Here is a 15,000-nt window from a genome sequence, read left to right as displayed (position 1 = left end):
TAAAAAAAAAAAAAAAAAAGATTTTCATACGAAAATCAATCCTCTTATTCACGTTAACGATGTTACAATTCGATAAAATAATGGGACAGAAAAAAAATCAAGGGATTTTTTTTTTTTTACAATAAATAAAATGTGCGATTAACTATTAGTTAACTATGAAAACATGCGATTAATCGCGATTAAATATTTTAATCGCTTGACAGCACTAATATATATATATATATATATATACACATGTATGTATGTATATATATATATATATATATATACGTATATATATATATATATGTATATATATATATATATATATATATATATATATGTATATATATATATATATATGTATATATATATATATATATATATATATATATATATATACGTGTATATATATATATATACGTGTATATATATATATATATATATATATATATATATATATATATATACATATACATATATACATATACATATATATACATATGTGTATATATATATATGTGTATATATATACATATATATACATATGTGTATATATATATATGTGTATATATATACATATATATACATATGTGTATATATATATATATATGTATATATATATATATATATATATATATATATATATATATATGTGTATATATATATATATATATATATATATATATATATATATATATATGTGTATATATATATATATATATATATATATATATATATATATATATATATATATATATATATATATATATATATATATATATATATATATATATATATATATATATATATATATCAACAGAGAAGCTCTTCCGGATAAAGTGACGTCAGCGGAAAAACAAAGGCGCCGATTGGCCAAAGAGGAGATTTGTGTATCTGTATTCGATTGCGCTTCCTAAAATACCCAGATGTTTGTCAAGCAAACTGAATTTGAATTTAGAAAATTTAAATTTGTATTTGCAAAACTGAATGTCAACATGTATTGAATATTGAATTTTTTTTCCACATTCAAATTTGACAATACAGATTCAGTTTTTCACTTCAATGATTCAAACTAAAAAATACAAATTCAATTTAGGTAATTCAAATTCAGTTTTTAAATCCAGCTATTCAAAATGAACAGCACAAATTCAATTTATGTAATTCAGATACAATTTTTCAATACAGTTATTCAAGTTTAGCGATTCAAATTCAAATCTAAATAATTCAGATTCAAGTTTAGCGATTCAAATTCAAATCTAAGTAATTCAGATTCAGTTTCTGGTGGCACAAATATCAGCCCATACGAGTGGGATTACTTCACAGGGTAAAGTTTGGATTTGAAATACATCTTTTAACAGGCCTGGAACTTTATGGACACTCATATAGTAGGCACTCGACATTATAAATACAGTTCGTTACTTGCTTACCTGTGTGTCAGAATAGGGATTTGGCTGGGTATAATGAGACTTGTTCTTTGACATCTGGTTAAATGCTTCCAGCTAGAAAAAAAAAATACATTAAAAAGGTGCACAGCACTTAATTAATGTATAGAAACAATTTCATAACTGTAAACATATCTCAACGAGCTAGTAACAAGTAGGTCCGCCCTTAAATTAATCACCATAAAATTAGGGATGTGCAAGTACCGAAACCCTAGCCTCATGCTACGTTCAGACAGAAAGTAAAATAATGCTACACGCTATGCATGTTTGATTGCTGGGGTGACTTCACACACCGGCGTCGTTTTGAGCTGAGAAGGGGAGGTGCTAGCTCTAAACGGGTTTGTTGAAAACTAACTAAAACTACATTTTATGTTTATAAAACTAAAATTATAGCAAAAATTTTGTTTGTTTTAATCTTACTTAAGACAATAATAATTATTGAATGCATGAGCGTTTGGGCATGATTTTAAATTTGATTATAAGAACATTTATTTTGATATATACCGGAATAAGGTGAAAAGAAAGTGTGTCACACATAAGTGACGTCAACTAGCCGCAGCCAATAGAAAAGCACCTTCAGATGACATCGCTCCCATGTTTTGTATTTTTTAAATATTGTGCACAATACATAAAAAATAAAATAAAATAAAACAAAACTAATCCTGAAACTAACTAAAACTAAACTAAAAGTAAGCCTTTATTAAGTAACAAACTAATAAATCCTAACAGAAACACACAGAACTAATTACTGGTAAAAACCAACTAAATGTAAAAAAACAAAACTCAAAACGAAATAAAAACCACACTGAAATGAAAATTCCAAAATTATAACAACCCTGGCATGTAGCATTAGTTTAATGTATCGGTACTCACAACAGTGACCGTTTTACAATGAGTCACTACAAATGACAAGAAGAGCAGAAAAATGTCATTCATTTCATGCAATTTTAAGGAAAATGCTATATTGGGATATATAGGTCTTTCTTCAAATGTATTTGTCATTGCTTTCGGGGGGAAATGTTATGCACTAGTGGTAATGGTATTTGGTATCGGTGACTACTCAAGAGGGGCGGGCACGGTGGTTGGCTGGTTAGCTCGTTCGCCTCCCAGTGCTGAGGACGCAAGATCGAGTGTAGGCTTCGGCCTTCCTGGGTGGAGTTTGCATGTTCTCAATTCTTAAATAAAATAATCTATGATGTTGTATTGTATTTATGGAATTTGTTTTTTGGAGCTGAACACTGAGTGTTCCATCAATCCACTGCCTTTTGCATTTCTCTCACCATCTCTGCATGCTGTGATATTCCTAAGTTTCAGTGATCATCCAAAGTCCATTTGATCCACTAAGCTCTAGTCTAAGAAACTACATTCGTGAACAACTTCCACTTACCTTTTTTCTCAAGTTTGCCTTAATTTCCTCCTCTGTTGGTGTTTGTTGTTTCTTTGCGTTGACCTTCCGACCATGGGTAAGCGCCTCCATCTTCGCCGGGGCTTTAGTCTGTACTGCTTCAAAGGGAATTTCACTTGTCTGATGAGCTCTCACCATTTGTACATTTTGATTCTGATCCTCAATCAGTTTTAGCCTGTTGGCTTCCGCGTGCTGGAACTGCCCTTGTGTCGTAAACACATCATCGCACATTTGTGGCTCGACCTCCTGCAGGTACCTCGGGCCAGAGATTGAACCCAACTGACCTTCACTTGAAGCCAGGTCATCACTTATAAGGAAAACTTCTTTAAGGGAACATTCCCGGCCATGTGTTACTGAGCGAACAGAGGAGGGGGAGTTGTGGCTATCCATTGAGTAATGAAAACTATTGGGATAATATAGGGAGGTACTGGCACCCGGAGTGCTTGTCCAATAAAAATTGTTGTGACTGGTGTAGAAAGAATCATAGTGAGCCGAATGAGGCAAACTGTAATCTGGGCAAGCAAATGAAGTTGCAGGATCATAATGGGAATGAGCATAAGGGACTTCATGCAAGATGTCCAAATCTTTGTTTTTGCCAACAGTCTTCCATGACTGTGTGTCATCTTTGCTTATACGTAAAGGTGACAATTTCTCTCTCCGTACTTGTGTGTCATCTTGGCTTACATATGAAGATGACAATTTCTCTCTGCTCTTTCTTGAGCCACCGCTCACAGATGATGAATGTTTTTTGTGACGACCCTGAGAGTCTCTGCTGTGGGAGAGCTGTCTGGAAGAGGGTCTGTGCCTACAGCTTCTGGAAGAGGAGGATGAGGAGGAGGTTGATGAGGATGAGGAGGAAGAGGAAGAGGAGGAAGAGGAGGAAGAAGAAGAAGAAGAAGAAGAGGATTTCCTGTCAAGTTTGCACGATCCACTTGTAATCACTGGACTCGGTTGCTCTGTTGTGCCGGGATTCACAGGCGTTCCATCATTCCTTTTGCCATACAGCCTTTCTTGAGCCCGGTCTGTTAGTTTAGTGAAGTCATCTATTTCCAGGTTCAAGCCCAAAGTGTTGAGAATGTATTGGAGCTGTTTACGCCGCTCATCGAGCTCCATCATTTCTGTTTCTTTGTTCTTGTTCACCTCCTCTGTCAGGGGAGCCTTCGAGCCACTACTGGAGCCTGAAGTGTGGTCTTGTACGCCTTTGTTCTTCTTGTTGTCATCTGACAGTGGGTGTATCTCCATGGGGTCCTGTTCTCTAGTACTGGAAAGCTCTGTCCTCTCCCAACCATTCTCTGCTATCTGGGGTCCACTCTTGCATTGAAGGCTCTCGCTACTAGTAGGCAGATCTGAATCATCCCTCACATCAGAGTGCTGACGGTTGAAGGGATGATCTCCTAAGTGAAGATCTTCGCTGTCATCATTGACGATCCTATTGAGCAGTTCCATGTCAACTCCCTTGTTGAGCAAGCTAAGAAAGCGCTGAAAGCCTTTATTGGCGACACTCTCTTCCTGGGGTTGTGAACTAACACTTTGAATAGGAGGAGGTGGGGTAACAGGTGGGGCAACAGGTGGTTTAGCAGCTGGTGTAACAGGCGGCGTGGCCATTTCATGATTGGGGGACTGGCAAAAGACAAAATGTAATTTTAAATACTTCATGGACTCAAATTTATTCTGAAAAAAAAAAAAAAAAAAAGTCATAGAATATCTACCTAAATTTTGCAAAATAGTGCAATCTAATAATATAACTGTTTCATCCACGATGAGCTTTACAATTCATAACTGCATTCATCTAGTTCAGGGGTCTCCAAGTTTGGTCCTCGAGAGCCCATATCCAGCCTGTTTTCCATGTCTCCGTCCTTCAGCAAAGCTGAATTTAATGATCAGCTAATCAGCAAACTTTCTGCCTAATAATGATCCCGATCATGAATCAGGTGTGCTAGTGGAGAGAAACATGGAAAACAGGCTGGATAGGGGCTCTCGAGGACCGAACTTGGAGACCCCTGATCTAGTTCATACATTTCAACAGGGTTTTAGAATACCTGATCTGGTTTGTGTTTCTGGTATGGGATGGAATTTAGCAAAATGTGATTGATTGACTATAGTTAATTAAAAATCAATTAATCGAAATGTCTTTTTTTTCTTTTCTTCTCAAACCTCAATGTTGTGAATTGTTTTCTGTTTCCCGATCATAACGAACAGAAAATGAGGAGTTGCCATAGAAGAGGTGTTTATGGATGTAGCTTAACTTCGATAGCTGCTGCTGCATGCTGCTAAGTGCTTGAGATGGAATCAACAGCGTCTCTGCTGGTTGTGGTCTTTTGCCTCAATCACAATTTATCAGCTATTTATTAGCAATGTAACAAGATTTCCCAAAAATGGCAACCTGTCGAAATGATGTCTGGCTGAATGGTCATTTCAACCCAAGTACAACAAACCAATAATTTGATTATTAAGAACATGGTAATTTCTCAACAAATCTGCTCGACTCTTCATTTTTGTCTTATACTCGGGGAACCTCTTCTTCTCTCAGCTGACAAGTTTCAGTTAAAAATTTCCACCAATAAGCTTGTTTGGGCCGAAATTCCCAGGGGTACTCCAATTCAAAACACCTGAGAACTTTTCAAGGGCATCACTTGCGCTAAAAATTTAACTTAAATCGTGCAAATTGGGCAGCTTGCCATTCATTTATTATGGAGGAATTTAGATGCGTTTAAAGTTCTCATTTCATATTTGTTTGATTTTAGAAATTTCTATACAGTATACTGTCGATGTTGGCCCCTTGTCGCACCACCAAATTCTTGATGATCATCACTTACTTGATTTTTATGTCCATTTTTATTTTCTGGTACCCCCACAGAAGGTTGCCAAAAAGAGGCATGGTGTAGTGGGAGTTATTTCAGTACAATTTAGTGCCAGCTATGACAATAGAAATGTCTTGTTGTGGTGTGTTGTTACTGTCATATTAACATGGAACAACCCACCAAGCTTATCTTTAATTCATCCATATTAGTTTTTAAATACACACAGTACGCATTAGGGGTGTGCTCAAAAAATCGATACGGCAATACATCGTTGCGGGCCTCATTACAATACACGTATCGATACGCAGGCGTCAGAATCGATATTGCTTGTTAACTTTAAATAGGCATTAACGTTTGCCTTTGCAGCTTGCATTGTACCTAAAAAATAAAAACCAGCAGCGTCTTTGAAGTTAATTGCCTTCAATTAATGCAAAAATATCTCACCAGTGATTGGATGCTGTGTCTTGCTAAGAAAAATGAAAGCAAGAAAGAATGTCAACATTTATTTACTCATAAACTTAACATGGCACGTGTCTTAAAGTACCAATTTTTGTATATTTTGTTTAAAAACAAAATAGAATGTGTAACATGAAAAAAAAAAGAAGCTGTTTTTATTTCCCCAAATATTTCAAATAAGCACATTTTAGAGCTGTAATTTTAATACTTTAATATTTTTACTCATATCGGCTCATGCATATTAATACATTTTTCCGGTGTGTCTGTGAAAGTTGCTCCTTGCTCTGCAGTGCGTGCACATTTAAACCAGGCATGCTGCTTGGTGGTAAACCAGAAGAGCTGCTAACAAAAATATTTTTATCAGTCAGCATAAGAAACATCTCCTTTAGGTATACATATGACTGTAATTATAAAATGCAAGAAAATTAATGTAATATATCGGGATACGTATCGCCTTGAAGATCGAGTATTGGGATACATATGTATCGCAATACGTATCGTATCGTGACCCCTGTATCGTGATACGTATCGTATCGTGAGGTTGGCGGCAATACCCAGCCCTAGTACACATACTCTTGAGACCAGTGGTTTAAATGACTAATGTGCTAACCTGTTTCATTGAGGTAAATCCACTATGCCTCATTAAAGGTTGGATTCGAAGCTTCAGGGGATGGTCTTCCATCAGCTCTGTGCGATGGCTTGGAGAGTCGCCACTTTCAGTAGGTGACCCATCCATCTTGCACTGCGATTCAAAGAAATCACATACATAGTCCCAACAATAGTGTAATTATGTAACTAATTACTTAATTAGACATAGTTATCTCTCACCTTGGACAGAAAGCTGAAAGAATGTCGCTGCAAAATTGCTGTCACCCTGTCTCTGAGAGTTGCACCTTGGGAGTCTGGTGTTTGGTTCTTCTTGACCATTTTAACCGTCTTTTTAAGAATGGAAACTCTCTTGTTTAATATTTGCTCCTCTATATCTCGAAGCACATTTATTTTTCTGGTCAACTCCGGATCAATTTCCTCTTGCAGAGTATCCCCATCAAAGTGTCCGGCACTACTGTAAAACCCACGAGGTATGTCTTTCACTCCCATATCATGAATGTCTCTCAGGTGAACTGAATTTAGATTACTCTGCTGACAGAGTGAAGCGTCTTCCCAGTCAACCGAATCCATTCTTCAACCAAGACCTCCTTAATGTGTGCGCCCTGGGAAGTAGAGAGAGTTGAGGGACAATAAACAATAATACTAACGTTTGCATTCAAAATGTTGAGTGCCACTATAAAGGTAAACTTATCTTCGAACTTATTCGAAACGCCTATGCGTCATGAACCAACCACGCTCCGACCTTTTCAGCCTAAGTATTAGTCCAAATTTGAAGAAAACACCCCAAAGCGCTTAATGGATGCGCATGTTCACGCATTCAAGTACACACACAGCAATAGGCGACTGATGTCATGCAAAACTCACTGGGAGCAATTCAGGGTTCAGTTGTCTTGCCCAGGGACACTACGACAGCGGACAGTCAGAGCCGGGATTCGTACCCGCGACGATTCGGTCACTGGACGACCTGTTCTACCAAGTGAATGTTAGCCGAGACAGTAGTATACCTTACAAAGCAGTAGTAATCGATAAAACAGCTAAACATTGACTTAGCTAAGTAGCTACAAAGTATCATACGTTGACCGTTTAGGTGAAATAAGTAGCATTTTCCCGCTTCACATTTCGGAACTAAATGTGTTTTATTTGTGTATTATTAAAATTTAAGTACCTATTGACCTAAATATAGGTATGCGCGTTGTTGATGCACAGGAAAACCATTTCCGACGGTCAAGACGTACAAAAACAAGGAGTTCTTCCTTCCTATAGTCTACACTTACCGTGATAAGTTCGAGGCGCCCCCTAATGTGTGGAAGAAGGAATGTCAGATGGCGTCAAAAGCCAGAACAACCAACATCAGATATGTCAGCATTCATTTTTACACTCTTCCCGTCTTCTTAAAAGTACAATTACACGTTCAGGGAAACATCTTTAAACAAAGTAATGCATAGCAAAGCTTGACAAAATATGTTGGCTCCTATTTTCTAGTAAAAGCACATCCTGGTATGCTAGTAGTACAGCTAGCTTTTCCCATCAGTGTGTGGGATTTACAACTTCTAAATTAGACGCTCTAAGTTGGAATATCTGTAAAGCCATGTCGGCTGTAATTGCTTACATATTTCCAGGCTCCCGCATTGACTGATTTTTGTATAGTTCAATGGTTGTTTATAGTTTTAAGATTTACAATCACCTTAAGGACGTTTACCTTTTCTAGCCACATCCCAAAACGAAGCTCCTTCACTTTTCCTCCGAAGACAGATAGATAGATAGATAATTTAATCACACAAATCACAAATTTTGCTCATCTCTCTTTGACCTTGACATAGAAAATTGTATGAAATGTACATGAGGTATTGCTGTCAGATTTTGCCAATTTGCAAGGAAGAAACAAATCCATGATCACTTCAAACTCTTTACTTAGAGAATGTAACAAATGTATTACAATACATACATACATAAAGTATATTTACAAGCATTTTCTGTGCATGTAAATGTGTAAAAAAAAAAAAAAAAAAGCAACTACCCAAATGATTGCAAATTTAGTTTAAATCGGAAAACACATCACATTGTTAGGCAACTCTAATTTTATTGTCAGTGTGTTTAACATTTTCTGGTCTTTTCTGCTTGCAGATGGACAGCTTACAAACACCAACACTTGTTGAATTAAAAATCCAAAGGGCTGCATGTGAGCTGTGTACTTAGCAGTGAAGAACAACAAATATCCAAATATGCAGAGCTGGACAAAACTGTTGGTCACTGAAATAACTTGTTACTGACACAAATGTGAGACTGGAGTTTTCCTTAATGGTTATTTACTAGGCAAAAAGCTCATGCCACCCATGTCTGGTGAATAAATGGCAGCAGTCAGTCACTTACTGCATTGCATTACTGGGTGACTAAAATTTAAAAAATGTGTCTATTTTTCTCAACTTTATCCATCACAGAGGGTGGCCATTTTTCTGCTTGTTGTAAACTGAAAATGACATCACAGTGTCCTAGGGCTTAGCTTGCAAACGTCACATGACCAAATCTTGAAAACGGGAGCTGTGACGGTTTAAAATAACCATCTGGTTTTCGCTGGCTTATTTTCATTTTTTTTTTTTTTATTTATTTTGTCAGTTACAAGTTATTTCAGTGAATGCTGTGTGTTTTTCTTTTAACAACTCCTTCACTACCAGCCATTTTCGAAAAGTGCAACATTTTCAATACCACGCGATATTACGTTCAATAATTATATATAAGCCGAATCTACCAAATGACAGAATAGAACACATTTTGCCCCGTCCCGTTCTTTTAAAATTGAAAGTAGAAAAATGTAGGTTTGCCAAAATACAGCCATTTCTCCCATGGACTCTGAAACTGTGTTTATTTCATATAAAATGGGGCAATGATGTAATCCACCGGTGGTTAAGCATCAGTAAAGTTGTTTCCAAGTTTGACATTTACAGTGGAGCATAATCAGATTCTTCCCATCTATCCCCACTCTGAAAAATTATAATTGACAAGTATACTTGTCACTGGGAGTGAATGAGTTAACAGAGGGCTACCTACAATTTTGTCCACACGTGTACACAGGAATGAACAGATTTCAGATCCAAGCTTAACATTTACTTGGGTTGTTTTGTATCAATTACCAGCAAACAACGAGGTCTTGGTGATTTAGATTTTGCCAGAGTATCTATATTGGGATTTGGAACTGGTACATTTGGCGGGTTGATCGGTGGCTGGATGTGATTCATAGGTGGTGGAAGAAAGTGCCTCGGCACATTTGGCGGGTAGATTGGTGGCTGGATGTTATTCATAGGTGGTGGATGAAGGTGCCTCGGCACATTTGGCGGGTTGATGGGTGGCTGAATGTTATTCATAGGCTGTGGAAGAAGATGCCTCATTTGAGCTAGTACAGATGGAAGAATATTCAAAGGTGAGGGACAAGGGTAAGGGAGGAAGGACGGCCGACAGGGAAAAGGGAACAAGGAAGGCTGACTGGGCAAAGGGAACAGGGGAGGCTGATGAGGCAAAGGTGGTAAGGAAGGAAAAAGGAGCCTAGGCCCTACATTAGAAATGTTGGGGAGCAGAGGTGAGTACAGGACTGGGGAGTTATTCACTGGACCAATGGCTGGCCTTGTGAGTATTGTGGGTCTTAATGTGGTGGGGGTGGTGTTTGAAGCAACAGTTTCTTGGATTTTACATTTCTGATTATCGAATAAGGATCTACTGTTGCTGACTTGATGCACATCTAAATTCCTCTGATTGTACGAGTCTGTATGAACAGGGTCATTCCAAAAAGGTTTAGATCTGCTTGATGATCTTGATGATGACGATGATGAAGATGATGACCTGCTGTGGCGCCTTGGAGAGGAGGTTGATCTTGTGACCCTTTCTCTGCTTCCCATTCTCTGGTAGCTCCAATCGCTTTCTTTCTTTCCGTATAATCGCTCATTGATCCGGTGTGACATTTGGCCGAGCTCTTCGAATCCTAAGTCCACCCCAATGGCCTGCAACACTTCCTGAATTTGCTGGTGCTTGTGCTCCTCTTCGGGAGTCATTTTTTTCTTTTCCACCACAGGAGATAATATGGGCGCATCGTAAGGAGAGCTCCTCTTCGGGCTGACGGACCCACGATGTTTCTGTGGAACAGGCAACCTGTGGCGTTCGTTCCCCAAATTCTCTTCATTCCATTTGGTGACATTTCGTTGCCCTACCTGCTCGCTTGGAACATAGGGATGATCCACTACATTGTGGAAAGATGCTGCAGATCGTGGTTGATGACAGTCTTCTGCAGGGGTCTGAATCACAATCTGGTTGAGCATGTCCACATCTACGCCTTTATTGAGTACATCAAGGAACCGTTGGAAACCATTGGTCAATTTCTTCTCAGGGACATCCTGACTGGGCTTGGTCTCATGCTCAAAATACTGATGGGAGACGGACAGAGGCAACTAGTTTATGGTATTTATTTATTTTTTTACCTGTACTTGCTTAGACATACAGAAGACACACCACACCCGTTATTTGGTACACTCACACAATCTAATATTGGAGTCTATCAGTGCAGAGCAACAATAATGACCAAAGTGTAATCATTCTGTGTATTTCATGAATAGCTAATATGATAGTATGGAATGTTTACATTTCTAATGTTCATGATTTAGTATATAAACATTACAATCGTAAAAAGCAGTTACTAAAAATGTGTGTAGTATACTAGAGACATACTTACAGTCACGGTCAACAACATGAAGTACACCTGCACAATTTAATTGGCTGTATCAAGTATTCGGCCTTTACAAAGATAATGATTGACGTGATTAATACCCATCTGTTTCTAAATGCTTGGTTTGTCTAATTTGGGAAGAGGACCAACATGCAGTGCAACCCGAACTTCTTTGTTTGCCATTGACAAATGTACCAATTAGAATTTTTTTTCATGTCAGACTTCAGTCGCTAATTTTACGAACTGGCCCAAATTTCAAGTTTCAACTTGACATTGGCTTGAATTAGAATTAAAACCAGAAATTGAGATACACGATATGAAGACATATTTTCGCCAGAAAACTAGACATTTTTCTATAGTTTTCCATCAGTCCGAAGTTTTCATACATATCATTAGTATTTAGTACCACTGTCTTTAGTATGACTTTGGTCAAATGTTTTGGATCACCTTCTACAAGGTTCTCACAATGGTCGCCAGAAATTTTGTAGCCTGGACACCAGACTCATCGCTGTAATCAGTGGATGAGTCTGGTCACTGTTGACATCAAAAGCGCATTTTCCAAACAGCCAAGAGCGTACGTGACGTCACAAAAGAGGGACGTATGTGTAGAAGAGTAGTAAACACATGGGCTTACATATGAAATATAATATTCGTATGTAAGCCTATGAGTAACCAGCAGCGGTGTGCGGATACAGAGTAAATTCAACATGGCTATTTGAAGAGAGACAGTAGTGAATTATTAGCGACGTCATTGTGGTAAAAAAAAATGTGATGACAGATGTCCGGTGCACATTAGGGGTGTGACGATATCTCGATACGGCGATACATCGCGATATTTTCTCTCACGATAGGATATCGATATGCCTATGCCAAGTATCGATACAGCCGCTGTAATAGCTCCATTGCTCCTTATTGCGCAATTACTTGGCGGGCCGCGAGAGGGAGTGCTTCATAAGAGTGGCGGGGAAATGTGCAGCAGTCTTCAGCCGAAGAAGACCCAAGTAAACAAAACGCCGGCTGCATACAAGTCAAAGATGTGGATATATTGATAGTGTGGAATGGATACATTTCGGATTTTATCAAATGGAATAGAGAAGAGACGGACTTGGGTAGATGCAAGAACTGTCTCACAATGGCTACAATGGAAACATGACGAATATGACAGCCACTGAGAGCGGCATCATCGAGGACTAGACTTGCTAAAGGTAAGAGCAAATTCTCTCTCTGTCTGCTAATTTAATTCTCCAAGGGCAAAGTTGATCACGCACAGCATTTCTGTGTATATTTGCAATCGATTTCCACCCGTATAGCGTAGTTGTGAATGATGGTTTTCGCTACGTGATTTCGTTAGGCGTCAGGGGCACGAGGGAGAGGTCTTGCTCGGTGAGTTTAAGCGGGGGCAATACGACGCGAAAAACGCAACACTGTGGTAGTTACAAAATGAAATGGAGCTCAGCTAAAGCTCCCGAATGTCAGGACGCTCTCCCGAACTTCCAAACTACACTAGTGCAACAAGAAATAAGTAATGGCAAACTAACATACGAGAGCGGAGGCTCGCTAACAAAACGAAGGGAGAAAGGAACACGTACAAATAGCCAGACCACGACTGAAGACAACCAGGTAAAATAACCGGTCATTTCACTGAGAAAAAGAAATCCAACTTTGTAAGAGGAGATCAGGGCTAAACTAATGCATTTGAGTCGTCACAACGAGTAGGTCTTACCAGCGAGTCAACAACGGATGGACAATTTTTATTTTTATTTTTATTTTAAACCATTTCCACGCATTCTATCAGTGATTGGGACCTCAAATCATACGTGCTGCTCTTTTACTTTTCTTTTTCTTTTTTTATTTTAAAGAAAAGCATGAGCTTACTTTTACTTGTGTAAGGCATTTATCTGCCCAGCGAGTGACCCAGTTTTGCATAAGTTTCTATGAAAAATGTATATTATATCGTCAATGTTAGTTTTAAAACATATCTTCCTACTTTTTGAAGCACAATTTCTGAGCAATGTTAATATTGATTTAATATCTAAAATTTCATTTAAATTTAATTCAAAATCTATAAAATGAAACAATTGACTATGTAACTGACTGGCATGTTGTATGACAGTAGTGTTTAAGAAAGACACAAATTTGTTCACAGAAAGTTCTCTGTTGAGAAGACATTTGTATTTGTTTAAAAAAAAAATGCACTAAATTACTCACTCTGAAGAAGACACCAGTTTTAATGTTTTTTTTTCAGTGATGGTATGAAAATAAACTATTTTGTCATTGAAAAAACATCAGTTTATGTCTTGAGTAGATTTATCGTGATTATCGTGGAGTCATTTCCTGACCAATATATTGATAATCGCAGTATCGTCATATCGCGAGATAATTGTTATCGTGAGCCTCGTATCGCGTATCGTATCGTAAGGTACCCAGAGGTTCCCACCCCTATTGCACATGAAGAATACGTCACAACAAATAAATTAATTAGATAGCACGATTCGTTATCAGCCGGGCTGAAATCGATTTCAACAGATGAGTGACCAGACCAACTTTCTTTCGTTCAAGAAACTATACTTGTGCCATCAAGGAACATAGGAAACAAAAAATACAACAACTGGAATATTCACCAGAGTCCAAGGATTCAGAAAATGTGTAACTTTTTCATGCTATGTCATGGCTAGACGTGATTGAGAAGGAGCATTTTGACCGAAATATCTCTGGCATCTTATTCCCTGAATTTCCTTTTAAACCGTTTAAGTGTCAAAATAAGAACATACCGTGGTGATTGACATTATCCTGTCACATGTTCATGATGATGTACCCCGTGCATAAACGACAGCTGCCTCCATTCATTTCAATGGGAGTTTGCTGACGTAATGGGCAAGAAAAAGGCCGTCTTCTAAACCAATTACTGCGCCAATTCTGATCAGAGTAAAATACTCAGTACGTCAGGTTTCATAATGAGGGTGGAGCGGTTGGGGGTGGCCTCTCCTAATGTGGGCTAAAGCGTGCTTAGCACACAACATGTAGCATGGCCTTTCAGAGTAAAAGTCACCCAGATGTTTACCATCCATGTTAGGGACCGTGCACAACTTACATTTCCAGAGAGAACAATGTCAATGGTGACTTGACTGGTAATTTGAACCTCTGAAACACGGAATTTGCAGACACTCCCCAACTTCGACTCAGCTGGCTGAATGAGTCCTCCTTATCGGCCAGTTTCATCCCGGCTTTCAGCTGATACAAGTCTTTGGTGAGTCCTCCGTGGCTATAATGCTTTTCAAGAAGTGTTTCTTTGCTATAGGGCATAATTCCACCTTTGGTGTCCACTGTGTGATGCAATAATTCCTCGTGAGTCTTGTTGGCAGGCATGTCATTCAATGTCTATTTTACGCACCTGATACCACACTCGCGATGATCACGCGACTGTTCAAAATGGCCGATACTGTACTTAATCCAAAAAAAAATTCATAAAAGGTACTATAAAATCATAATCGCTCAACATAAATTGACATTTTTTTCAGGGAAGCGTTGAAATTAACCATTTCACAGAATAGCTGGTTAGTTTTTCAGAAGTCTTGTATTCCTTTAACAGGCCGGGGG

At 38.1% G+C, this 15,000-nt stretch overlaps 1 protein-coding gene across 11 annotated transcripts in view; it reads right to left on the bottom strand.

Moving 5' to 3' along the window:
* Positions 1 to 15,000, bottom strand: part of LOC144020572 (uncharacterized) — a 32,195-nt gene that overhangs the window by 9,788 nt on the left and 7,407 nt on the right. Inside the window, exons 1-6 of one of the 11 annotated variants that reach the window (XM_077524183.1) lie at positions 7,861 to 9,800; positions 7,560 to 7,664; positions 6,915 to 7,297; positions 6,697 to 6,828; positions 2,812 to 4,449; positions 1,410 to 1,481 (exon numbers count right to left, since the gene is read on the bottom strand). In XM_077524183.1, coding sequence (XP_077380309.1) covers positions 1,410 to 1,481; positions 2,812 to 4,449; positions 6,697 to 6,828; positions 6,915 to 7,265 — 2,193 coding nt within the window. In that variant the 5' untranslated portion in view covers positions 7,266 to 7,297; positions 7,560 to 7,664; positions 7,861 to 9,800. The other 10 variants (XM_077524184.1, XM_077524187.1, XM_077524186.1 and 7 more) reach the window with 10 other exon arrangements.

Source organism: Festucalex cinctus, chromosome 6, assembly GCF_051991245.1.
Source record: "Festucalex cinctus isolate MCC-2025b chromosome 6, RoL_Fcin_1.0, whole genome shotgun sequence".
Classification (NCBI taxonomy): Eukaryota; Metazoa; Chordata; class Actinopteri; order Syngnathiformes; family Syngnathidae; genus Festucalex; species Festucalex cinctus.
This window is presented reverse-complemented; position numbering and strand designations above follow the sequence as displayed.